Genomic DNA, 25636 nt, shown 5'->3' with positions numbered 1-25636 from the left:
ACTGTAATTATTCTTTTAAGGTTTAAAAAGTGTTGAGTCTCTCTTATCCAAAGTCACTACCAAGTTTTTTCCTAAATCCTTCTCTGTGCTCATTAAAGAATATAATAAATATATTTTTAATTTAAAAGTTAAGATCAGCCTGTATCATGACTGGTTTAATCTATACTTTCCACAAAATTTGCCACCTTTAATAGTGTCACCAAAATTCTAATCTCAAATTTTAAACAGCCCTCCCATGGATTTGACGTACTTTAATCCTTGCTTTATATGTTTAATCTTGACAGCAGCCACATAACCTACTCGTTATCATTCTCATTTTGCAAATGGGAAGATAGGCTTGCAGATACTCAGTGGGGTTTTTTTTCAAGATCACATAGATATTCTTAGACACGTAACTGTAAAATTCTGAAACAAATTTCCACAAAATGAATCACACTTTTCTTCCTAAGTATCACTATAAAATTTGATGACTCTACTTCCACGGGAAGAGCTATAAACTTGTAATTGCATGAAAGTTAAACAGTGGTTATCTCTAGAGATGGGTTAGAGGTTTATACTTTTCTGTATAATCTGAATATTCTACAAATAGTTAGCTTTTATGATGAAAAATAAAAATAGTTCTGTTTTTAAAAAAAGTATCAGACCTAAAATTGAAAATAATATTATGATAAAAAAATAACCAGATAATTAAAATATATCTAAAGTAAATACCTTGTATTGAAACTTCAAACACACAGTCAATAACTAATTAGATGGAGACATATGAAATTGCCCATATTTCACTATTTTGACCTACAGAAACAGCAGTTTTGTTTCAATTTAATATATCCAAGCTCTTTCTTTGAAAGGGCTTTATTGTCTTTGCTATGCCATCATTGCCTCACAGCCTTTATTGGGGCTTATGTGGTTTTGTACAAGGGTCCATTTATCACACTCAAGTCCTTATCCTGCTTATTGACTAATCTTTTGACACCAGAGTGCAGCTTCATATATAAACTATATTCTAGAGGGAAGATTTACACAAGTGGAGTTCCTTTAAGTAAACTTAGTTAGGTGTACAGATTTTAGGTAGATACAATGTGTGTGTACATTCCAAGACACTGTTGCACTTTATCAAATCTAAGGCTCTATTGATTATAATAACTATTATTATTTTTGAACAACCAAGAAAGTGAAAACATGCTACTAACTATAATTGTAAGATTCCTTTGATTGGAAGATATTCAGTTGGCCATAAAGTTTCTTCAGTTTTAGGTAAAAATAAAAGACATTTTTCATTTTCACAAGAACTTTATCAAACAACATATTCATTAACCGAATGAACGTTTTGGCCAACCCAATACATCCTAATTTCAGAGATGTTATAATATGGAAAATGGGCATCTCAGAACTGATAAACCACTCAATTCAGGAAGCAACTGGAGAGAAACTGACCAAGATTAGAGAGCACTGGTTCAACTCACAGTTATAGTAAGCTTGATCACTTCTCATCTCTGAACCTATTTGCTCATCTGAAAAACGGGGAAAAATACCTCCATACTTCACATGATGATTGGGAGGATAATAAGTATGAAAAAAGTGGTCACTACCAGAAGATGTTAACTGACTCTGAATTTATTTTACCAGTTTCACTTCTTAGAGATACCTCACAGCTACAATATTTTTAAATACAAAGATTTTCAAAGAAACTGAACACTCAAAGCTAAGGTCGTTTTTGCTTCCCTCTGCATCTTCCCACCCCTGAGACACACAAGCATACAATTTTTGATTACCGTAGCAATGGCCTTAGCAAGGACTCTGAAAAGCTGGATGTAAGCAGACAGAGTATGCGGTCCATAAATTGTGGATGCTGCCTCATACCGCTGAGCCTGCAGGAGAGGCAGAACAGAGTCTTACACCATTCTGCATATTTCGATCCATTTACAGAGGTGTTGCATTTTAGTGAGGGGTGATGACTGGACATCTCGCATAATCCAAACTGACATAATTCAAGACTACTTATGACAAAGGAGAGTGGGCATTTCCATCTACCAGCAAAAGTAAATGGCTCTCATCAACTACTTGTTCAAGGCAGTGAAGAATTCTCCTGGCTTATGCCATTTGGACCAACAGTCCAGTTAACCTGAAAGAGGGTAATAGCTCCTGAGTTTATGTCTATTTTAAGTACTTGTAATATAAATGTTTTCCCCCAAAGAGTACAGCAGGAGAAAAAAATGAGGAAAAATAAGAGTCTTAGTAACTCCTGGATAAACTGGGGGTGGGGGGGGTGATGGAACTATCTGGAGAAGGACATTTAACCCATCATAGAACTATAAAATAGAACCAAATACAACTCCTTTTACCTGAGCGCCAAGGCTTTGGTTGTTCCACAGAAACCTCCAATTCATCAGATCTAACCTGGAACTCATCAATCCAAATATATCAGCTTTCCCTGCAATATTCTTCATCTCAGTGAAGGCCATCCTTCCAGTCTCCTATGCCGGGATCATCTTGCAGTCAGCTTAGACCCCTCTCTCTCCTTCATCCTATATCCTATAAGTCTCCAAGTCATCATTCCTTAATATCTCTTGAATTTTTTCATTTTCCTCTTTCTTTACTGCTTTACCTTGGTCAAACCCTTAGCTCTCACCCAGATCATAACTACAGCTTCTTAATCAGTTCTCTGCTTCTACACTTGCTCTTCCAATTCATTTTCTACACTGCCATCCTAGTGAGCTTTCTAAATCACAGATTTCAACAGAGCATTCCTTCTTCTAAATTCTACTGCAGTTCCCCAAAATCTTCCTTATTGAATCTACATAAAAGACTCTCCATCGACCTAACCCTTGCCTCCCACTCTAACCCCTGTCTCATTACCCTCATCATGCTAATTCCATGGTACTCAACTAATTATGGCCCCTTAAATATACTAAGTCTGCACCTCTGGACTTTTGTGTATGTAGCTCCCTCAATATGGAACACCCTCCCTAACTTTTATTTGCTTAATTAGTCCTTACTCATTCTCAATAACTTGGACAAATTCTACATCTTTGTGAAGATCTGCCAGTCCCCAACTTCAAATACCCAGTCTAAACTGGTGCTCTTTCTCTTTGTTTTCATAACACCTTGTGCATCCCTTTCACAGAACTGTAATCATCTTCTTTCTTCTACGTCTTTTACTGGCCCATAAATTCTAGTGGTCTTGAGGACAAGGCATTGTTATGCCCAGATAGTGGCTAGTACAGTATCTCTCACAAAACATATCTGTTGACTGAATGAGTGAATTAATTAATTAATTAATACTAATCTTTTCATGTCCCTAACCAGGAGACAAGCTAGTAGGGGCTCCTAGCTTTACTTGCACCATGGACTACTTTGGCAGTCTGTTGAGGCCTATGGGCCCCTTTCAGAGCAACATTTCTAAACACATAAAATAAAATACATGGATTGACAAAGGAAAACCCATTCAACTGAAATCAAACAACAATAAACTAATTTTGCGATAGAGTAATGTTTGTACTTCTGTATTATGCTACTGAATAACAAGATTTAGTAGCAGATCTAATAACTGCTGTGATTTTAAAATAGCAATGAGAGTAAAAGGTATTTCCAGATGTGCAGTAACTATTTGTGATATGAAAAATATTCATGGTTCCTACTGGTGACAAAAGTCAGAGGTACAGATAATATTACTGTCATTTGTTGCCTACATTCATAATTGAAAGAAATGCTAAATGACAGTTACAGATAAATGAAAAAGTGGATACATGAAAACTTATTTGCATCTAAGTTTACCCCAGTTAAGAACCTTTATTCAACAGGATTTCCTAGAAGGCAGGGACCCTTCAGTAAAGTCAACAGAGGGCAGCAGGGCAGCCTCTACTGCTGGAATTACTGAGTATTTGTCAAGGGGTAGCCTATGTGCCATGGTATGCATTGCCAAGTTACACCTGCAGATGTATTAGAAACCATTAATTGTGGAACTCTACACTGTTTTCACGTTTTTAACTACTGTTGTTTAAAAGTACTTGGGCTACTTTCTGTACTATTTGTAAACAAAAACACATTACCAGTCAGCAGCCTCCCTAATTCTTTTGAGGCTCTGTTTCTTAATCTGTATCATGGATATAATAATACTCGACTTCAGTGAGGGCTAATTGTGAGGATTATGTAAGCTCACATTTGCAAGGTGCTTAGCCAGTGCACTCAATAAACAGAAACTCTCAAAGGGAGTTTTTCCCAGGTTCTACAGAAGTTTAAGGCACCAGAAGCATTAAGGATAGAGTTAGGAATGTTGTATGCCATAACCGAGGCTTATTATCAGTGCCCCTGACAAAGTAATTTATTTCAGGGAAAGTGGAAGTCAGTGAGACTAGAATTTTGACCTGAACTTGGAAATGGTCAACCTAGAACTCCCAAATATAACCTCTGGCTTATCATTCTCTTACCAGCCCTAAAACAAAATCACCTCTCAAAAACACGATTGAGGAAGTCCACAAAGAAATTCTGCATTTGACGCAATAGGTAGACCAGGGTATAATTCATTTAAATGATGAAAACTTTTTATTTTACCTGGTATTCTTCATACGTGGTAATGTAGTGTGTATATACATTGCATAGACCCGAAATAACAACAGTCATATTCAACATCCCATAAGTTGCAAATTCCTAGGGGGAAAGGGAGAGTGCAATAAAATTACTCTTCATCTTATAGTGTATTATCATCCTACTTATACTTAACATACAATTATAGATATGAATCATTAGTGTAAGATAACTATCTTAACAATATTTTTCCTAATGATCAAAACTGCCTAGGAGTACAGGAGTATCAGAGGATCCGTTAGGAAAACTTAAAGCCATAACTCTGTACTATAGTTGGGTAAGTCAATGGATCTCTGAACATCTTAACGATTGCATTTGCAGATGCAGAATCTTCTTATTACCAAAATACAGATATTTTATCAATTTCCAAAAAAGTATAAAGGGAACATATTAGCTAACCACAGGAGTTATTGCCAGCTCCAAATAATAAGACATTTGTTGATTATGTCATCTTAGAACGATTTACAATACTTTCTGAATATAAAGAAAATCACAAATATAGATAAAATACAGCATTTTTAACATGTGTTAGATTTTCATTTACACAGGACTCTAAGATACTAATGTACTTGGGGTCATTTACTACTGAATCCATAAAACCATTATCAATTTTTAAATTATTAGTACATAAGTACAAATGAAACACTTTAATCTTACTATAGTTCTCTTATATTTTTTAAGTTTGTTCTTATGCCATCAATATTTCATTTTCACCTCCAGCCATTACTTTCAAGATGTGTAAAACTCTCGTCATCTTCACAAAGAATAATTTAAAAGGTGCCAGATCATAGGGATAGGGAATTCTTTTCTCTTTTCCAAATAAAAATGCATGGATATTTTAATTCATTTTTAATTTACCTCTTGAACTGCCTCCCGAAGTCTTCGTCCAGACATGGTCCTGAGTCAAGAAAACAGAATTATCAAAGTGTTTTCCTATTCAGAATGTACACAAGGTACCCAGAAAGATTTGTAGTAAAAGCCAAAATGTTAGCCTGGCTAACAGTAGTAAAGTGTATAGAAATAATGCAAGTTAAAGTTGAGCTTTTTTCCTCACTGCCCTATCTTCAAAACAAATCCTAAAGTGGAAAGAGACAACTTGAAGGAAGAAAACAGAATCAATGAATATCACTGGCAAAAGATCCCAATCACTTTCCATTCACTGAGTCAACAATAGGTTGCATTCTATTTAACAACAGCTGAGGCAAGTAGAGAGTGTATTGTTCCTGTCTACAAAGAACTTACTATTTCATTCATTCATTTAATCCTTCAGTAAAATATTGGACACCTACCACATACCAGACCCACTTCAAACTGCTAAGGATTCAACAGTATGGAGCTGACATTCTAGGGAGGGAAGATGGTCAACAAGCAAATAAAAAAGTGAGATGAAAATAAGTGCTATGGAGAGTATAAAGTAGGAAAAGGATGAAAGAGAATGGTGGTGGTCTTTGTGGGGATGGTGGTGTTCGTGCTGATGCTGTAGTGATGTGGTGGTGGTAGGAGCGGTGGGAGGTAAAAACAATGTTATATCATGTAAGCAAGACTGGCATCTCTGTTAGAGTTTTGAGCAGAGAATTGAAGGAATAAAAGAGTTAGCCATGGGGATAAAGTTCGAAAGCCCTAAAATAGGGGCGTGCTTGGTAGTCTGGGAATGGCACTGAAGCCAAGGTGGCTGCAGCAGGGGTGATCAAGGGGGAGTGGTATGAAATCACATCAGAGAGCTTGCTGAAGAGAGGATCACATAGGGCCCTGTCGGATATTATAAAGGTTTGAGAATTTCTCTGGAGAGTTAGAAGCCATTAAAAGGTTTTGAGTAGTGACATGATTTGACTTATGCTTTACAGGGATTACTCTGGCTATAATGTTGAGGAAAGACTATAGAGGAGCGAGGGAGAAGCAAGAAGATGAGACAGGAGGTTATTGCAGTAAAATCCAGGGGAGAGATAATGGTGGCTTAGACCCAGGTTGGGGCCGGGGGATGGGGAGGGGAAGAATGATGGAAACTGTTGAATAGAACATACAGAATTTGCTGAAGGATTGAAAGCAGGGAAAATTGAAAGAGAGAGAATTCAGGGATGACTATATGACAGGGATGACTATATGACAGGGCCTGAGCAATGGAAAGATAAAAAATTGCTACTTACTAAGACAGGAAATATGGCATAAGGAGAAGATTTAAAATATGTTTCCATGCTTCTAATACCTAAACTGATTGTTTCACAACCACTATGTTTTAATATTATTTAAAGTCTTTCTACTGACATAATAAATCACTGCATAATTTTATTGGAATGATAACTTTTCAAATTTTTCTGTTTACTTCAAGTTACCCACTAGTAATAGGCAGAGAGAGATTTATTCTTCAGAGGCCCCACCAAAAGAGGGTGGAAATATTTGTCACCATTGCCAAACATAGCACAGTAGGATACAAAGGAGTCAGTACAGAATTATCTGCCCATGATAAGAAGTGATCCCAACAGAAACACATCCACAACAGTTACACGTGTAACTACAAAATGAAAAGGAGGAACTTACGTAAACTCCCCAGGGATGGCAGTGATGGCCAAGAACCCAAGAGTAATAATCTGAACATCAACTATATCTGGGTGCCAGGGATGAGGTTTTGACAGCTAAGAACCAAAAGCATGAAAACTGTGTTAAGAATATTATTCTTTCTATCGTCAAGAGACTGACGCTGCTCATAGAAGTTCCTTTATTAAAGGATTTTAAATGTTTCCAGCTGTTTTGGGATGTCTTATCCTAATATCATATTTTTTTCTCTAATTCATGTAGTATTAAATATTCTATCTATTCAATAGTAATAAGATGTAAATCTCATATACCAGTGTCCCATTAACCTGGACTTATTTTCTCATCAATGAAGTTTCTAGTGGATGTGTCATTGTGGAATCACAATGTGTAATAGATAACCCAGTGTTCTCCTATATTACCATGGTAACTATCCTTATACAAGATGAATAAGGAATTACCATCATTTGGAATAGCTTAAGTTAATGATTTCTTTTTACTTTAATAACACTTTAAATCTTCAGTTACCAAGTCTTGCCTTACTTTTAAGGTTTTCTCCAAGAGAACCTATCCTTTACCATATTCAGATTAGTAGAATCTTTCCCTCTATTCCTTTGTTTCCTCTTTTTCTTCTTCCTGGAGAATTTTATTTAAATATTAGAAAAAACTCTATTTAAAAATTTTTTCTACATCAAAAATCCATGATAGTATGAACACTGGTATGAATATGAAAATCCATGTTCCAAAGAGTATTTAAAGAATATTGCTGGGCTTCCCTGGTGGTGCAGTGGTTGAGAGTCTGCCTGCCAATGCAGGGGACACGGGTTCGTGCCCCAGTCCGGGAAGATCACACATGCCACGGAGTGGCTGGGCCTGTGGACCATGGCCACTGAGCCTGCGTGTCCAGAGCCTGTGTTCCACAACGGAAGAGGCCACAACAGTGAGAGGCCCGCATACCGCAACAAAACATAACAAAACAAAAGAATATTGCTTTAATTAATAATGTTGCCTGAGTTGTGAGAAAATAACGTGAGATATTTTTCTCTGCAAAGAATTCTGTGTCCACTCCTATCCTGGAGTCAACATAAACAAATCCTGAATAAGAAAAATATTAATCTTATTCTTCTTTTTCCACTGTTCTAATTGTTTCATTATTTACTATAGATGTAAAAATCTAAGTCAGTGTATTTAATAATCATGACCCTTATTTCTTAGAGTTAGACTTATAGCATCCATATTTTTTAATATTAAAAATTTGATATGGGAACATCTGAATAACACACAGATCTACTATTCAACACAGAGCTACTATTCATATCTGATAACTCATAAATGTAAAAATAACGATATACTAATTTCACCATGATAATCAAAATGTATTACCTCTCCAGTATGAAGAAGGATTGGCTTTGGTTTTTGGCATTCTTTGATTTCTTCAGATGGCTTGCCCAGGAACCAATCCCGAAGACTGTCCCAAAATGGATCCCCTACTGTTGTCCCTATTAGGAATGTTATGATTAATATGATTCCAACCCTCTGAAAAATATCATCATTTTGACAAATGTTGTACAACAATGCTTTTAGGACTTTGAGAGATTTTATCAAGGTTGTTGTTCAATGATTCCAAACAGTTTGCATAATAGAAGAGGCAAAATTTCCAGTACATCCTAAAGTAGGAGCCACTGTTTAATTAGACCCTCAGTGTGATTGATAGAATAAAAGAATATATATGTTCTACAACCTTAATTTTTTATTGCTCTTTCTCAACCATTTTTCAAATAAAAAAATATGATATAATTAAATGTAGGTCTATGAACTGAATCACCTTTTTCTTATTTTGAAAACTATAAAAAAAAACACCTCCAACTTGAAGTACCAGTTGTTTGACTTGTGATCTCTAAAGACCCTCTCTTGAATCTCCACTTAATTATGTACACACACACACACGAGCAATAAAAACAACCATCAAGCATAACACCCATAATCTGGGGAAAAGCTATGTTACCTACAAAACCTAAGAACATAGAATCTATAATCCATTAGGAAAATATAACAACTATGAACATATATGGACCTAATAACAGAGTACAAAAATACATGAAACAAAACTGACAGAAATGAAGGGAGAAACAATCAACAATAATAGTTGGAACTTCAATAACTCACTTTCAATAACAGATGAAAAACAAGTGAGACGACAAATAGGGAAGTATAAAATTTGAACAGCACTAGAAGCCAACTAGACCTAACAGATACTAACAAAGGACTCCATCCAACAACAACATGATATATATTCTTCTCAAGTGCATATGGAACATTATCTAAAATAGACCATATGCTGGCCATAAAACAAACCTCAATAAATGTTTTAAAGTATAAATAATACAAAGTATGTTTTCAACCACAATGTAATGAAATTAGAAATAAATAACAGAAGAAAATTTGATAAACTCACAAATATGTGGAAATTGAGCAACATGATTATAAATAGCTAATGTTCAAAAAAGAAATCAAAAGAAAATATAAAAACAGTTTCAGATGAATGCAAATGAAGACACAGTATATCAAAACTTATAGAATGCAGTGAAAGCAGTTCCCATAGGGAAATTTATAGCTTTAAATGCCCTTATAAAGAAAGGAGATGACTTCAGCAAGATACCAAAGTAGAAGATATCAGTTTTCATCCCCCCACAGAATACAATAATTAGCTATCCACAAAAGAAAATAGCCCTGGGAGGGCTCAAGAGTCCAATTAAAAACCTACAGCAACACAGTGGAGCAAAAAACAGAATAACCACATGAAAAGGATCACTGGGAAGGTTGGCTTATCTGAGACATCTCAAGATGGCTAGGAACAAAGAAGGGCAGAAGATATCAGTACCAGCCACATAATAGGTGCCGTCATTTGCTGCAGTGTCCTGCTCTGTAGAAGACCCTGGCAACCCTTGCCACTGAGAACCTTAACAGCCTCTGCAACAGACTCTCTACAGCTTTCATGAAAGAGGACCCTGTTTGTCAGTGCAAACCCCAGAAGCCTGCTCCACAGAGACACCAGCAGATTGTATGACTAAGGTAACCAATGATGGATTAACATGGATCACTGGAGAGAGACGTGCTGCTGTACCTCCCTCATGAGGAGCTGCTGTTCCACTGCCCTGGAGTCAGGGCTGTCAGTCCCCCACCCCCAAACCCACACATGCCCTTGACCCCAGAGCCATGGGTGTTCCATGTACGCCCATGTTTCAGACCCCAACTTTGTGACCATGCTGTGTTTTTCCTGGGCTCCAAACCCCAGACCTGCAGCTGCCCTGCAAATACCTGTATCTCAGGCACTGGAGCCACTGCAAGTGGACCTGAACCCCAGAACAACTGTCCTCTGCAAATGCACATGTTCTAGTCCCCAGCTCCATGGCTGCCCCACATGTGCTCGTACCTCAGGCACAGAGCTGCTGATGAGCCAGTGCCCTGGACCCTGGAGGCATGGTGGCTCCACAAGCACCCAAGCTCCAGATCTCAGGTATGTCACTGTTCCATGGATGCAACATATCAGACATCAGTGTCACCACCACTGTGAGTGTACCTGAAGCCAAACATAGCACCAAAAGTGATGCCCTTGGCCATGACATCCTCCAAGGGAGAAAAGGATGTCAGGATGTCCCCAGCAGACTTCACCACTGAAGATCACAACAGCACTCACAGCAGCTGCAGATACCCTTAGTATTGGCCTTTGAGGATGCATGCAATCTTCACCAATGATGACCTAAGCTGACAGAGCTGCATGGAGACTATGCCACTTGGGCTGCCCTGGAGCTGGAACAACCACAGTCACCCAGTCAATGTCTCTGCAGCCACCCACAGGTGAAGGCCTTTCCCCACCAAAACCATTCTGTAAAGTCTGGAAGAAGTGACTGATCCATCAAATGCACAGACAAATGCAATTCTACAAGAGACAACATAAATCAAGGAAACATGACATCACTAAAGGAACACAATAATTTTCCAACATCACTAAAGGAACACAATAATTTTCCAATAACTGACCCAAAGAATTGGAGATCTACAAATTGTCAAAGAAGAACTCAAAATAATTGTGTCAAAGAAGTTCAGCAAGCTACAAGAGAACACAAATATACAACTTAACAAAATCAAGAAAATAATTATGAACAAAATGATTGTTCAACAGAAAGGAAGAACCATAAAAAAGAACTAAACAAATTCTGGAGCTGAAGAATGCAATGAATGAAATGAACAATGCAGTAGAGAGCATCAACAGCAGATTTGATCAAGCAGAAGAAATAATCTGTGAACTCAAAACAAGTCATTAGGAATTATTCAATTAAAGTGAAAAAAAATGAAAAAGAATGAAGAAAGCCTACATGAATTATGAGACATAAAATGCCAAAGGGATTTCTTCAAGCTGAAATGCAAGGATGCTAATAGCCCATAAAAGATATGAAAGAACAGATATACCTCATTTTCTTGCACTTTGCTGATATTATGTTTTATTGTTTGTTTGTTTGGGGTTTTGTTTACAAATTGAGGGTTTGTGGTAACCCTGCATTGAGCAAGTTGATCAGTGCCATTTTTCCAACAGCAATTGCTAACTTCATGACTTTGTGTCACATTTTAGTAATCCTCACTAGATTTCAAACTTTTTCATTATTGTTATATTTCTTATGGTGATCCCTGATCAGTGATCTTTGATGTTACTACTGTAATAGTTTGGCAGCACTACAAACCACATCCATATAAGACAGTAATTGATAAATGTATGCGTTCTGACTGCTCCACCGACTGGCTGTCCCTCCATCTCACTTCCTCTCCTTAGGCCTCCCTATTCCCTGAGACACAACAATATTGAAATTAGGCCCATTAATAACCTTACAATGGTCTCTGTGTATTCAAGTGAAAGGAAGAGTCGCACATCTCTCATTTTAAATCAAAAACTAGAAATGATTAAGCTTAGTGAGGAAGACATGTTGAAAGCCATGATATGACAAAAGCTAGATCTCTTGCACCAAAGAGTCAGCCAAGTTGTGAATGCAAAGAAAAGTTCTTGAATGAAATTAAAAGTGCTATTCCAGCAAACACACAAATGATAAGAAAGTGAAACAGCCTTATTACTGATATGGAGAATGTTTTAATTGTCTGGATAGAAGAGCAAACCAGCCACAACATTCCCTTATGCCAAAGCCTAATTCAGAGCAAGGCCCTAAATTTCTTCAATTCTATGAAGGCTGAGAGAGGTGAGGAAGCTGCAAAAGAAAACTCTGAAGGTAGCAGAGGTTGGTTTATGAGCTTTAGGGAAAGACGCCATCTCCATAACATAAAGGTTCAAGGTGAAGCACCAAGTGCTAATGTAAAAGCTGTGGAAAGTTATCCAGAAGAATAAGCCAAGATAATGAATGAAGGTGGTTACACTAAAAAACAGCTTTTCAATGTAGGCAAGACAATCTTCTTTTGGAATAAGATGCCATCTTGGACTTTCTTAGCTAGAGAGGAGAAGTCAATGCCAGGCTGACTCTCTTGTTAGGGACAAACATAGCTGGTCACTTTAAGCTGAAACCGATGCTCATTTACCATTCTGAAAATCCTAGGGCTCTTAAGAATTGTGCTAAATATACTCTGCCTGTGCTCTATAAATGGAACAACAAAGCCTATATGACAGCATGTCTGTTGACAAGATGGTTTACTAAATATTTAAACACCACTGTTGAGATCTGCTGCTCAGGAAAAGATTCCTTTCAAAATATTACTGCTCACTGACAATGCACAGGTAACCCAAGAGCTCTGGTGAAGATGTACAAGATTAATATTGTTTTCATGCTTGCTAACACAACACTCATTCTGAAGCCTGTGGATCAAGGAGTAATTTTGACTTTCAAGTCTTATTATTTAAGAAATAAATTTCATAAGGCTATAGCTGCCATGGACAGTGATTCCTCTGATGGATTTTGGAAAAGTCAATGGAAAACTTTCTGGAAAGCATTCACCATTCTAGATGCCATTAAGAACATTCATGGTTCATGGAAAGAGGGAAAAATATCAACACTAACAAGGGTTTGGAAAAAGTTATTTCAGCTCTCATGGATGATTGTGAGGGGTTCAAGACTTCAGTTGAGGAAGTAACTGAAGAGGTGGTGAGAACAGCAAGAGAACTAGAATTAAAAGCAAAGCCTAAAGATGTGACTTAACTGCTGCAATCTCATGATGATAACTTTCACAAATGAGGAGTTGCTGCTCATGAATGAGCAAAGAAAGTGATTTCTTAAGGTGGAATCTTCTAATGAAGATGCTCTGAAGACCACTGAAATGACAACAAAGGATTTAGAATGTCATGCAAACTTAGTTGATAAAGCTGTGGCAGGGTTTGAGAGAACTGCCTCCAATTTTGAAAGAAGTTCCACTGTGGGTAAAGTACTATAAAATGCATTGCACGCTACAGAGAAATCACTTGTGAAAGAGTCAATCAATGCAGAAAACTTCATCATTGTCTTATTTTAAGAAATTGCCACAGTCACCACAACCTTCATCAACCACCACCCTGATCAGTCAGCAGCCATCAACATCAAGGCAAGACCCTCCACCAGCAAAAAGATTATGATTCTTTGAAAACTCTGCTGATGGTTACCATTTTTAGCAATAAAAGTATTTTTTATTAAGGAATGTACATTTTTTAAGACATAATGTTATCACACACTTAATAGACCACAGTATAATGTAAACATAACTTTTATAAGCACTGGGAAATAAATAACAATATAATAATAGTAGGGAACATCAATGGTCCACTTTCAGAAATGGTTAGATCATCCACACAGAACATCAACAAGGAAACATTGGACTTGAATCATATCTTAGACCAAATGGACCTAAAAGACACATATGGAACATTCTACCCAACAACAGTAGAAAACACATTCTTCTCAAGAGTGCATGAAACATTCTCCAGTATTGATCACGTAGGGTCACAAAAGAAGCCTCAGCAAATTTAGAAAATTGAAATCATACCAACTATCTTTTCTGACCACAAAGACATGAAACTAGAAATCAGTAACTGGAAAATTCACAGATAAGTGAAGATTAAAAAACATACTCCTGAACAACTAATGGGTCAAAGAAATCAAAATGAAATCAAAAATACCTCAAAACAAACAAAACAAAGATGGAAATACAATATACCAAAAAATTATTGTATAGAGCAAAATAAGTTCTGGGAGTGCAGTTTATTTTGGAAAACCCCTACATTAAGAACTAAGAAAGATCTCAAAAAAACCTAACTTTACACCTCAAGGAACTAGAAAAAGAACAAACTAAGCACAAAGTTAACAGAGAAAAGAAATAACAAAGATCAGAGTAGAAATAAATGAAATAGAGACCAGAAAAACAATAGAAAAAAACCACAAAACGAAGAGCTGGTTTTTGAAAACACAAAATTGACAAACCTTTAGTTAGACCAACTAAGAAAAAAAAGAAGCCTCAAAAATTTCCAAAAATTAGAAATGAAAGGTAAGACATTACAAATGACACCTCAGAAATAACAAAAAGATGACTATAAGCAATTATACACCACCAAATTGGATAACCTAGAAGAAATGGGTAAATTCCTAGAAACATACAAACTGCCAAGACTAAATCATGAATAAATAGAAAATTTGAGCAGACTAATAATGAGTAAGAAGATTGAATCAGTAATCAGAAACCTCCTAACAAAAAAAGACTAGGATCAGATGGTTTTACTGGTGAATTCAACCAAACATTTACGGAAGAATTAATGCCAGTCCTTCTCAAACTCTTCTCAAAAATTGAGGAGGAGGGAATACTCCCAAATTTGCTTTATGATGCAAACATTACCCTGATACCAAAGCCATGTAAGGGCACTATGAGAAGAAAAAAAAAAGGCCAATATCTCTGATGAATATAGAAGCCAAAAATCCCAAACAAAATACTAGCAAACTGAATTCAATAGCACATTACAATGATCATGCACCATGATCAATGGGATTTATTCCTGGGATGCAAGAATGGTTCAAAATATGTAAATAAATAAATGTGATATACCACATTAATAGCATAGGAGTGTTCTCCCTTTTCTCCATGCCCTAAATAAATAGGAAAACAACCATGTTCAAGGATCAGAAGACTTAAAATTAAGATTACAGTACTCCTCAATTTAATCTACAGATTCAATAAAATTCCAATCAGAATCTCAGCTGACTTCTTTGTAGAAGTTGACAAACTGATTCTAAAATTTAAATAGAATTGCAAAGGACTCAGAATAGCAAAATCAATCTTGAAAAAGGAGAACAAAGTAGGAGGACTCATATATCCTGATTTCAAAACTTACTACACAGCAATAGTAATCAAGAAAGTGTGAAAAAAAAGAAAGAAAGGGTGATACGAACCATGGAATACTACTTAGCTATAAAAAAGGAATGATTTTTCTTTTTTTAAAGGGTGATACTAGCACAAAAAATAAACACAGATCAATAGAATAGAATTGGGAATCCAGAAATAAGACCATGAATCTATGGTCAACTGATTTTCAACGAGTGTGCCAAGACCATTCAATGGGTTAAAAAGAAATAGCCTTTCAACAAATGGTGCTGTAATAACTGGATAGCCACAAGGAAAAAAATGAAGTTGGATTGTTACCTCACACCATATATAAAAGCTAACTCAAAATAGCTCAAAGATCTAAATATAAGAGCTAAAACCATAAAACTTCTAGAAGAAAACAGGGGTAGGTTTTCATGACATCAAATTTAGCAAAGGATACTTAGATATGACACCAAAAGCATGAGACACAAAAGAAAAAATAGACCATTTTGATTTCATCAAAATTAAAACTTTTTGTGCTTAAAGGGACACAATGAAGAAGGTGGAAACACAACCCACAGTAGGGAGATCATCCAAAATGGTGGAGTAGAAAGACCATGAGCTCACCTCCTCTCATGGCCACACCAAAATAACAACTATTTACAGACCACTTATTGATGGAAAAGACCAGAACCTACCATAAAAGATCTTCTATAACAAAAGATATAAAGAAGGAACCACAGTGAGATAGGTAGTCAAGACCCATACTCTCTGGGTGGGTGACCCACCAACAGGAAAATAATTACAATTTCAGAGCATCTCCCCAAGAAGCAAAGGTATTGAGCCCCACATCAGTGTCCCCAGCCCAGCATTCCTCTGCCAGGAAGATGAGCCACTAGAACTTCTGGCTTTGAAGGCCAGTGGGGCTTACTTGTGGGAGACCCAGAGAGCTGTGGGAAATGGAGATTCTGCTAATAAAGCATGCACACAAAAATCTCACATTCTCCGAGACCCAGCTCAGAAACAATAATTTGAAAGGAGCCTGGCTTAGACCTACCTGCTAATCTTGGAGAGTCTCCCAGAGAGACAGGGATCAATTGGAGCCCACAGACACTGGTGGCAGCCATTTTTAGGAGCTCATTCTACCACATACTATTTTGGATCCTCCCTCTAGCTTATTAGCTCCAGGACCCAGCTGTGCCCGTGCCCACCAACCCACAGGCACCAGTACTAGGACATTTCAAGCCAAGTAACTAACTGGGTGGGGACACAGTCCCACCCACCAGTAGACAAGGTGCCTTAAGGCACCCCCTGAACCCGCAGCCACCCCTGGACACAACCCTGCCCGCCAGAGGATGCAGGATCAGGCCCCACACACACCAGTGAGGCAGACACCAGACTCAGGACAATGGTACCCCTGCAGCCTGCAGACTCAGCCCACCCATCAGCAGACCAGCACCAGCTCTGGGACTAGCTGGGCTCTGACCCTGCCCACCAGCAAGCCAACACAAGCTTTAGGACATCCTGGACCTTGCAGCCAGCCATGGCAAGAATCAGCCTCACCCACCAGCAGTCTGACACCAGCTCTGGGACCCTGGGCCCTGTAGCCAGACCCCAGGACTCAGCTCTTCCTGCCAGTGGGTTGGCACTAGCCTCAGGACCTAGCTTCACCCACCAGTGGGAAGACACCAGCCCAGGATCTCCTTGACTCCAGCTCTGTCCACCAGTGAGCTAGTAGTAGCCCAGGGGCCACCTGTGGGTCTGCAGCCAGCTGCCTCATGACCCAGCCCCACCAAGCAATGGCCAGCAGCCTCTGCACAAGGCAGGGCCTGGCAACCAACCAGACCCGGGGCGGGTGGTGGAGCCAAGCCTACGAGACCACCCACAGTAGTCAGCCCACCACAACAGAAGGACCCAAGCAGCCCAGCTAGCAGGCATCCCCAGAGCATATATGGGACCCATAAGGAACTCTTTCAACTCAGTAATGAGAAGATAAGTAGCCCAATTTAAAAATAAGAAAAATATATGAGCAGAGATTTCTCCAAGGAAGAAACACAAATGGCCAATAAACATGAAAAGATTTTCAGTATCACTAATCTTCAGGGAAATGCAAATCAAAACCATAATGAGATACCACTCCACACCCAGGGGGTAGCTAGAATCAAAAAGGAAGATAAAAAGAAGTATTGGTGAGGATGTAGAAAAATCAGAACCTTCAGAACTACTGATGAGAATGTAAAATTGTGAAACAATTTGGAAAGAGTCTGGTAGTTCCTCAAATGATTAAACATAGAGTTACCATATGATCCAGCAATTCCACTTCTAAGCATATACCAAAGAGGAGAGATGAAATCATATGCTCACACAAAAGCCTGGACATGAATATTTATAGCAGCATTATTCCTAATAGTCCAAAAGTGGAACAACCCAAATGTCCATCAACTGAGGAATGCATAAACAAAATCTGGTAAAACCATACAATGGAATATTATTCAGTCATAATATAACATAAATGAACTTATCTACAAAACAAAAACAGACTCACAGACATAGAGAACAAAATTTGTGGTTGCAAGGGGGAGGGAGGTGGGGGAGGGATGGACTGGGAATTTGGGATTAGCAGATGCAAACTATTATACAGAGAATGGATAAACAACAAAGTCCTACTGTATAGCACAGGGAACTATATTCAATATCCTGTAATAAATCACAATGGAAAAGAATATGAAAAAGAATGTATGATATGTATAAATGAATCACTTTGCTGTACAGCAGAAATTAACACAACATTGAAATCAACTATACTTCAATAAAACAATTTTTTAAAAAGAAAAAAAAAAGTACTGAAATACTACTCCATGTTACAACTGGGATGAACCTTGAAAACATGATGCTAAGTGAAAGAAGCCAATGCAAAAAGCCACATTTCTTTTTACAATTCCATTTATATGAAATGTCCAGAACGGGAAAATATAGAAATAGAGAGATTAGTGGTTGCTTAGGTCTGGGAGAGATGGGGACTCTGTTGTAATAGCTAAAGAGTACAGGGTTTCTTTCTGAGGTGATGAAACTGTTCTAAAGTTGACTGTGGTGATGGTTGCATGTATCTGTGAATATACCAAAAAACCACTGAATTATACACTTTAAGTGGGTGAATTTTATGTTTTGTGAATTATATCTCAATAAACCTGTTAAAAATTATTTATTTTAGAACATTAGACCAAACTAGATGAAATATTACCAGGAAAGATGATGCCAACTATATCACATTACAACTGTATTTATTAATTTAACTAATGGTTCCAAAATATATATATATACAAAAGACAAGAATTAAATAAGCCAAAATATTGCCTGTAGGTGATACTCTTCCATTTTTTTTAACTTTCTCTACTTGCCAGTGCATGTTATCACAGTGAGAATCAGGATAAAAGTATAAAACCTATAATAATCCGTTATAAATTCATGGAAATACACACAGGAAGAAGACCCAGGACCACATGCTTTAGGTTCCTAAAAGCTTCTGTTCTGAGGAATCTGGGCTCCAATAAAGGAATCTGGGAAAGAGACACTAACAACCAGATGGAAGGTCCAACTCATACTGTTGAAGTTACAATGACACTCCCGCTCTGCACCACTCCAACTCCACCCCAGCTCCAGCCCAATTTAATACTATTCTTTCATAGATTGAAATGCAAAGAGAATCTCTGATTCTATTTGAATCAGTGGAAAGCTAAATTATGAAAGATACCTACCCCTGGGAAATCATGTACAAACCTGGAAAGCCTGCATACTCGCAAATTTAAAAAATAAAAATAGTAAATGTATTGGTTACATTAAACCCTGTTAGGGAACAGAACCCTGAAGTTCAGAACCTGGAACCATAAATCACATCAGACTGCACCTCACCCTGTGTAAAATTGACGGTTCCAAATCCATCAATCGTGCCAGCTGCAAAACTGTAGCCCAAGGCTGGTTTACATGTTTTTGCCTAAAGGAAAAATTTTAAAAAACAAAACAAAAATGAAACTTAAAAAAAGAAACAGAAGTTGAACTTCAGTAATGAGATCAGCCCAGAGCTTTACCCTTGTGGCATAATCAGTGTGACTCAGTGACACTTACTGTGTGTGTAGAATTGAGCCAGATGGTGACGTCCGTCATATTCACCCACTGATGAGCCGAAGCCAGTGGCCCAGTTACCTCCTGAGAGGCAGAGGCATACAGTTCCTAGAAAACACACACAGCCTTACCATTAAAAGCAAAAAAGTTAAAATGAGTACCAGCAACTGTACCTAAGAAGTGCCAATTTGGAAAAGAGTCTTTCAGTCAAGTTTTGTTTTGCTGAGATGCGCATGCTCTGTCTAATCAGACAGCAAAACAAAACTTGACTGAAAGACTCTTCCCCTGTAGCTTCCCAGAAACTTGAAGGCCCTGAGAACATTGATCTGTATCTTTTTCCCACAAATATGAAATTCCAGTGATGCAGGCTATGGTACAAACGCTCCAATCTCACTAGAAAGACAGTCAAGAAAATTTAAGGTTAGGAGTAGGTGGGCCAAATTACCTTCTTTGCCAGAACAAGAGTGCATCCATGGGGATTCTCACGGAGTTTTCCCTCTCACAGCCCTTGAGTCCTCTGGAAGGGCTGGTGCCAAAGGGGGGCTTGAAAGTCTTCAGGACCCACTTCATCTGCATCTGTTCCCCCACCCACTGTTCACCTTTGGATGTTCTTTTTTTTTTCCAGTATGGTCAATTGATGCTTTTTTAACCTTATGGGCAATGTGAGTCAAAATATATTTAGGAAGGTTTGTTTGTACTGATCTGTATCATACAGTAGAGGCAAACCCTGCTTCAGTACCAATGCCTTTGCCTGACACCTAACTCATTTCTACTCTATTGCCATGTCAGTTTCCACAGCCACATGGGAATGCTCAAGTTGTCAGTAACACTAGCTGCAGCCTGTGTCTCCTCATTAAGAGGGTAGTTGTGCCTTCCTGCGAAGAGAATCCAGAATGTGGGACAAACCTCTATGTCGACTGGGCTCAGAATGGTAACAAAATTTCTGATGCCAAATTGTGTCAGGGGTGCACACCCTAAATAGAATCTGTTAATTTAGAACAATCCACTGATAATACCACAGTAATTAAAAAGAAACTGCAGCTATTAGGTTGGCTGGTGTCTGATGTCTTTAAGGTGTTTTTGTTCTTCCTTAATTGCTCCTGAAATATTTTAGAACCCTTGAGACAAAATATTTACACAAACACCCTCTCTCAAGCCCATGCTCACTAAAGGTAGGGGTAAGCTATAAAAAGGAAGAGATTTAACTATCTTTGTCAGAGATGGCTCGGCTCAAAGCTATCTTTTGTCTTTTCCATCAGAAATGTCTCCATAGGAGCTGATACAAAATATGTAAGCAAAATGGAAGATAAAATTTAGAAGAGGAAGGAGGGTAGAGTAACTTGTAGTAAGCTCACTGGAGACCAGATTCTCTCTTCATCAAAAAATCTTTTAAAAAGAAAATGTAAGATGGATGATCTTTCCATATCAAAAAAGACCAGGAACTAATTTGAATCCAAATTGCAAGAATTGGCAGTGGTGCCACTCAGCTTTATCTTGTCACCAAAGGAAAAGTTAAGAAATGGTAGGGCTTCCCTGGTGGTACAGTGGTTAAGAATCCGCCTGCCAATGCATGGGACACGAGTTCGAGCCCTGGTCCGGGAAGATCCCACATGCCATGGAGCAACTAAGCCCATGCTCCACAACTACTGAGCCTGCACTCTAGAGCCCGCGAGCCACAACTACTGAGCCCGCGAGCCACAACTACTGAGCCCGTGTGCCATAACTACTGAAGCCTGCGCGCCTAGAGTCTGTGCTCCACAAGAGAAGCCACCGCAGTGAGAACCCCACGCAACGCAACGAAGAGTAGCCCCCGATCGCTGCAACTAAACAAAGCCTGCGCGCAGCAACATAGACCTAAAGCAGATAAAAATTAATTAATTAAAAAAATTTTTTTAAAGAAAGAAATGGTCAGGTGACTTGGCAGGCCAAGGCCTGAGAGACTTCTGAGAATTTGGGTCAGTCTGGTTATATCTGGTCAAACCACATGAATTGAAAACTTTACAATCTATCATCCACCGCCTGAAGCAAGCATTCTGGCTGAAAGAGAATGTTTCCTGATTACTTGCTTTTAAATGTACTTCCCGTAAGAAGCCAGACACAAGCAGTCAGAGAGAGGTTCCTATGTGGTTTGTGAAAACAACCTTCCTGGTTGACAATAAACAGCATTCAGTCTTCCAGACTCCTTGGTGCAGCTTAGGCTCCTGCTGTCTTCCTTATAATTACAGACTTCCTGATGAACAATGTCAGTGGATTTTAAAGCATAGTTTTGAATGAAGATGAAAGAAGCGGGCCCACAGCTTACCTTTGCTTTCTCATATATTATCCGTCCTATGATTTGTGTGCTGTCAAGCATATCCTGCCCAGGTCCCATAGCAATGCACATGCTAGGCTGGAACAAAATGACACAAGATGTGTTCTTAGTGAAATAAGCGATTCTTTTAAGGAATGGAAAATGACAAGTGAATCTAAGCAAATAGATTTTTTTTAAGCCACATTCCAGCATTTCTTTTCAGGTGTTCTCTTAATTTACAGATTATGAGAAGCAAAATCATTCACGGAATTAGAGCAATGAATCTTGCTAGAAAACATCTATTCTAGAAACTTGCTTTTAAAAATAAGGAAACTGAGGCTCAGGTGGGTTAGATTTACTGAAGATTATACAGGTAGCTAATATCTGAGCTATTACCTAAAGCCAGGACTTTCCATTTTCTGCACATCTTTCTCTTTGCTTGTTCCTGCCTATGGCACTTGCTCATGATTGCCTTCAATTGAAACTCAGTTAAAATTATATTGGAACAACTAGCTGACCCTCTGGAAAAAAATCAGTAAATACATCTGGCTCTATATTTTACTTCTTAAGCCAGGAAAATTTGCGAATGATCGGATACTTAAATATTATAAATGGCACCCAAAATGTATTAAAAGAAAATATGGATGAATATATTCTAAAGTCTAACGATGTGAAAGGCCCTTCTAAAAATTATATGGAACACAGTTTGACAGTTTAAACATTTTAAACATCCATATCGGGAGGAAAAACATAAGTAAGACTGAAAGATAACTGATAAATGGGGTGTTGAGGGATGAGTTTGCACAGTTTATGACAAACTAAGACTTTAATATATTAGGAGCTTTAAAAAGTCAGCAAGAAAAAAATACCCTTATTAATACATTTTGATTCATTCATATTGAGTTGGGTATTCTCTTATTTGTAGTAAAAATCATCACATTGTATACCTTAAACTTAGACAGTGTTGGATGTCAACATATCCCAATAAAGCTGGAGAAAAATAAAAGCAAAAAAAAAAAAAAGCATCCTAATGGATAACACCATGGATACAGATGAAATAGGTAATTCACACACACACACAAAATGTAAATGTAAATGGCCATTCAACGTTATAATAGGTTCAATCTTAATGAATAATTGAATATAAATTTAAACTACAAAGAGAGAACTCCTCACATTTGTGCTGGAAAAAATTGAAAGATTGACAAACCTGCTGCAGGAGAGAGTTTGGGGAAAGTGTCACTCATGCACTGTGGGTAGAAATGTGATTGAGAGTATTTGAGCAATGTGTAGAGTATATTAGAGGTGCTTTGAATAAAAAGAACAAACTCATTTTGGAATTTTGGAATTTAACAAGTAATCCTCAAATCTAATGTGAATTAATGATGTGTAAAAATTTTGGAAGTGAACAGTAACAAAGACTTTTTTTCATTGAAGTATAGTTGATTTACAGTGTTATGTTAGTTTCTGGTGTATGAAGACTTTCTATATAAAAATAGTAATATACAATGGAAAAGTATAATTGTTAAAACTATATTTCTCATTGAGTGGGGTTGACTGAGATAAAATAAATAGCCCAGAAATAGTGTTTAATAAAAGCAATATGGCAGGTGAAATACTCTATAAACACAAAGAATAAGAACGCAGAAGCTAGAATCTGCTGCTCATGTCAAAGTTGCAAAAATCTAGATGAAGATGGGAGGACAGCCTTACTTGCTACCTTTAAAACTTATCACATAGAATTGTATATAGTCATAAAGAGATTTTTTTAAGACAAATTAGGTAGAAAACTCAAATCCTATATCAATAAAAAAATCAATAAGTTATAGAATGTTGTTCATGAACACATAGACATATGAAGAGGTGTGAGAGTGGTAACTTCGGGGAAAGGGAGAGGGTAGAGGGGAAGGAGGTGAACAGGGACTTTCACTTTTTACTGCTCTTTATGCTTCCCATGTGGTTTGAGTTTTTACACCAAGATTGTTTTGTTTGTTTGTAATATATAAGAAAGGAAAAATAATTTTGACCTTGTATTTTTAGAAAACCCTATAGACTTTATAATCACTGAGAAATGTCTCAGGCAGGCAGTTTTTGTACTAAATTGTGACTTCAGAAATGCCAAGGAAAAATGTTTCAGGCTGTCCAATTTTGGGGAAGGATATTTAATCTCTGACATGTACTAAATTGTCTTCCCATTCAAAAAATTTAACAATCAAATGGAAAACTACAATTTTACCCAATCAAAATTTAGTGGGTGCTAGCAGTAAGTAGGCCAGAGTATACTTGAGGAGAACATAATTGTACATGAATGTTGAATAGTTAAACATAAAATGTACTTGAGATGCAAAAACAGATTTCATGTTATCATTACCTACCCCACCAATGGGACAAGTGCTATTGGCATTCTCACAAGACTCTCCCGTGTTGATGCAATGCGGGCCAAGAATATTGGAGGACACATCTCCCAGGTTCGATGAAGCAAAAGCTGCTACATACGGTCCCTGCCAAAAGAAACATCCAGTTGCCGTTTATTCTTTCTTTTTTTTTTTTTTTAATTTCAGGGCCAAGAAAGGAGAACAGGCAGCTCATGCTCAAAAGACCCACACTCCCCAATGGCTTTCAGGGGAGCATTTTTAAAGGCAATATTTGTGGGTGAAGGCTGCAGGATTCATGACTTTCTTCTCATGGATATGTTGTGAAGTAACAGTGTGGTGTTTTAGGAATCTTAATGATCAACTTTCTGGTTCCAAACAGTCTGGGGTCTAGTGCTTGTGCTCAGCAGGTAGTCGCCATCCTCCACCTGAGTGGGGGTCTCAGTTGCTGTAGAACAACTGGTTTCAGGACTTAATGAAGCTCAGGTTCTTGATGTCTCATCGCAGAAAGAATTCAGTGAGAGACAAAGTGATAGGTAAGAAGTGGATTTATTTAGAGAGAAACACACTCCACAGACAGAGTGTGGGCCATCTCCGAAGGTGAGAAAGGCCTATTCTTTCTTATTTACCACAATGAGTTCATTAAAAAGGCAAACATTCAACCCACTCTGGTGAACTATTCAAAATCATTTGCATATGACAAAAGGAGGATGTACAATATTCTGAGAGAATTTTTTATTTCTGAAAAGGCTCACATTGCTCTCAGCATACGTGTTATTACTCGTGATATTCCAGTTATCAATAAAGCTATTTCAAGTAGGAGAGTTTCAAATTTGTGTCTCAAACAGCAACATTTTGACAAGAAATACAGTGTGCAACGAGTTATAAAATGCTGACCAATCAGTCTAGTGTCTGGTGTTGTACCTGGAGCTCAGATATCCATTTTCCCTTTAAAAATAAATAGCCTATTGGCTTAAAAAGTGAAGAGCCAATCTGGATTTTTCTGTTGTACAACTGAACCTAAATATAGCCTCCACCACCCAGACGTGCCCTCTGTGCATATTTTCTCTATCTCTTAAACCTGAAATAACAACACAAAACCTTTTAGAGTAGGGCAAGACCTTAACCTCAACCAACTGGACTACCATTCTACCTTAAATTCTTAAATTTTCTTAGGGAAAGAGATAATCAACTATAGGAGATTATGTGTCTTTTTTTACACTAAAAAGATAATGGGAAACTCCTTTCTTTTCCCTAAAACACAGGCTAAAATGAAAAAAAAAATAGAGATTTGTCAACAAAGGAACTAAAAAATCAGATCAGATGTTCATGGGCTAATATTCCCATAACATCGCACAGAAAAACCTGAACGAACTTTTTGGCCAACACAATATCTTTGTAACAGAACACTTATTCTAGGCAA

General features: G+C 37.7%; 1 protein-coding gene across 2 annotated transcripts in view; it reads right to left on the bottom strand.

Moving 5' to 3' along the window:
- The window catches only part of ASAH2 (N-acylsphingosine amidohydrolase 2), a 98025-nt gene that overhangs the window by 26841 nt on the left and 45548 nt on the right, over positions 1–25636 (bottom strand). For both annotated transcript variants that reach the window (XM_081233047.1, XM_081233048.1), the window contains exons 9-17: positions 24217–24342; positions 21854–21940; positions 19555–19659; positions 19342–19423; positions 8497–8612; positions 7120–7214; positions 5443–5482; positions 4552–4647; positions 1773–1868 (exon numbers count right to left, since the gene is read on the bottom strand). In XM_081233047.1, the coding sequence (XP_081089173.1) occupies positions 1773–1868; positions 4552–4647; positions 5443–5482; positions 7120–7214; positions 8497–8612; positions 19342–19423; positions 19555–19659; positions 21854–21940; positions 24217–24342 (843 nt within the window). The remainder of the gene's footprint in view (positions 1–1772; positions 1869–4551; positions 4648–5442; positions 5483–7119; positions 7215–8496; positions 8613–19341; positions 19424–19554; positions 19660–21853; positions 21941–24216; positions 24343–25636) is intronic.

The sequence above is a fragment of the Mesoplodon bidens genome, assembly GCF_964165515.1.
Source record: "Mesoplodon bidens genome assembly, chromosome: 1".
NCBI classification, from domain to species: Eukaryota; Metazoa; Chordata; class Mammalia; order Artiodactyla; family Ziphiidae; genus Mesoplodon; species Mesoplodon bidens.
This window is presented reverse-complemented; position numbering and strand designations above follow the sequence as displayed.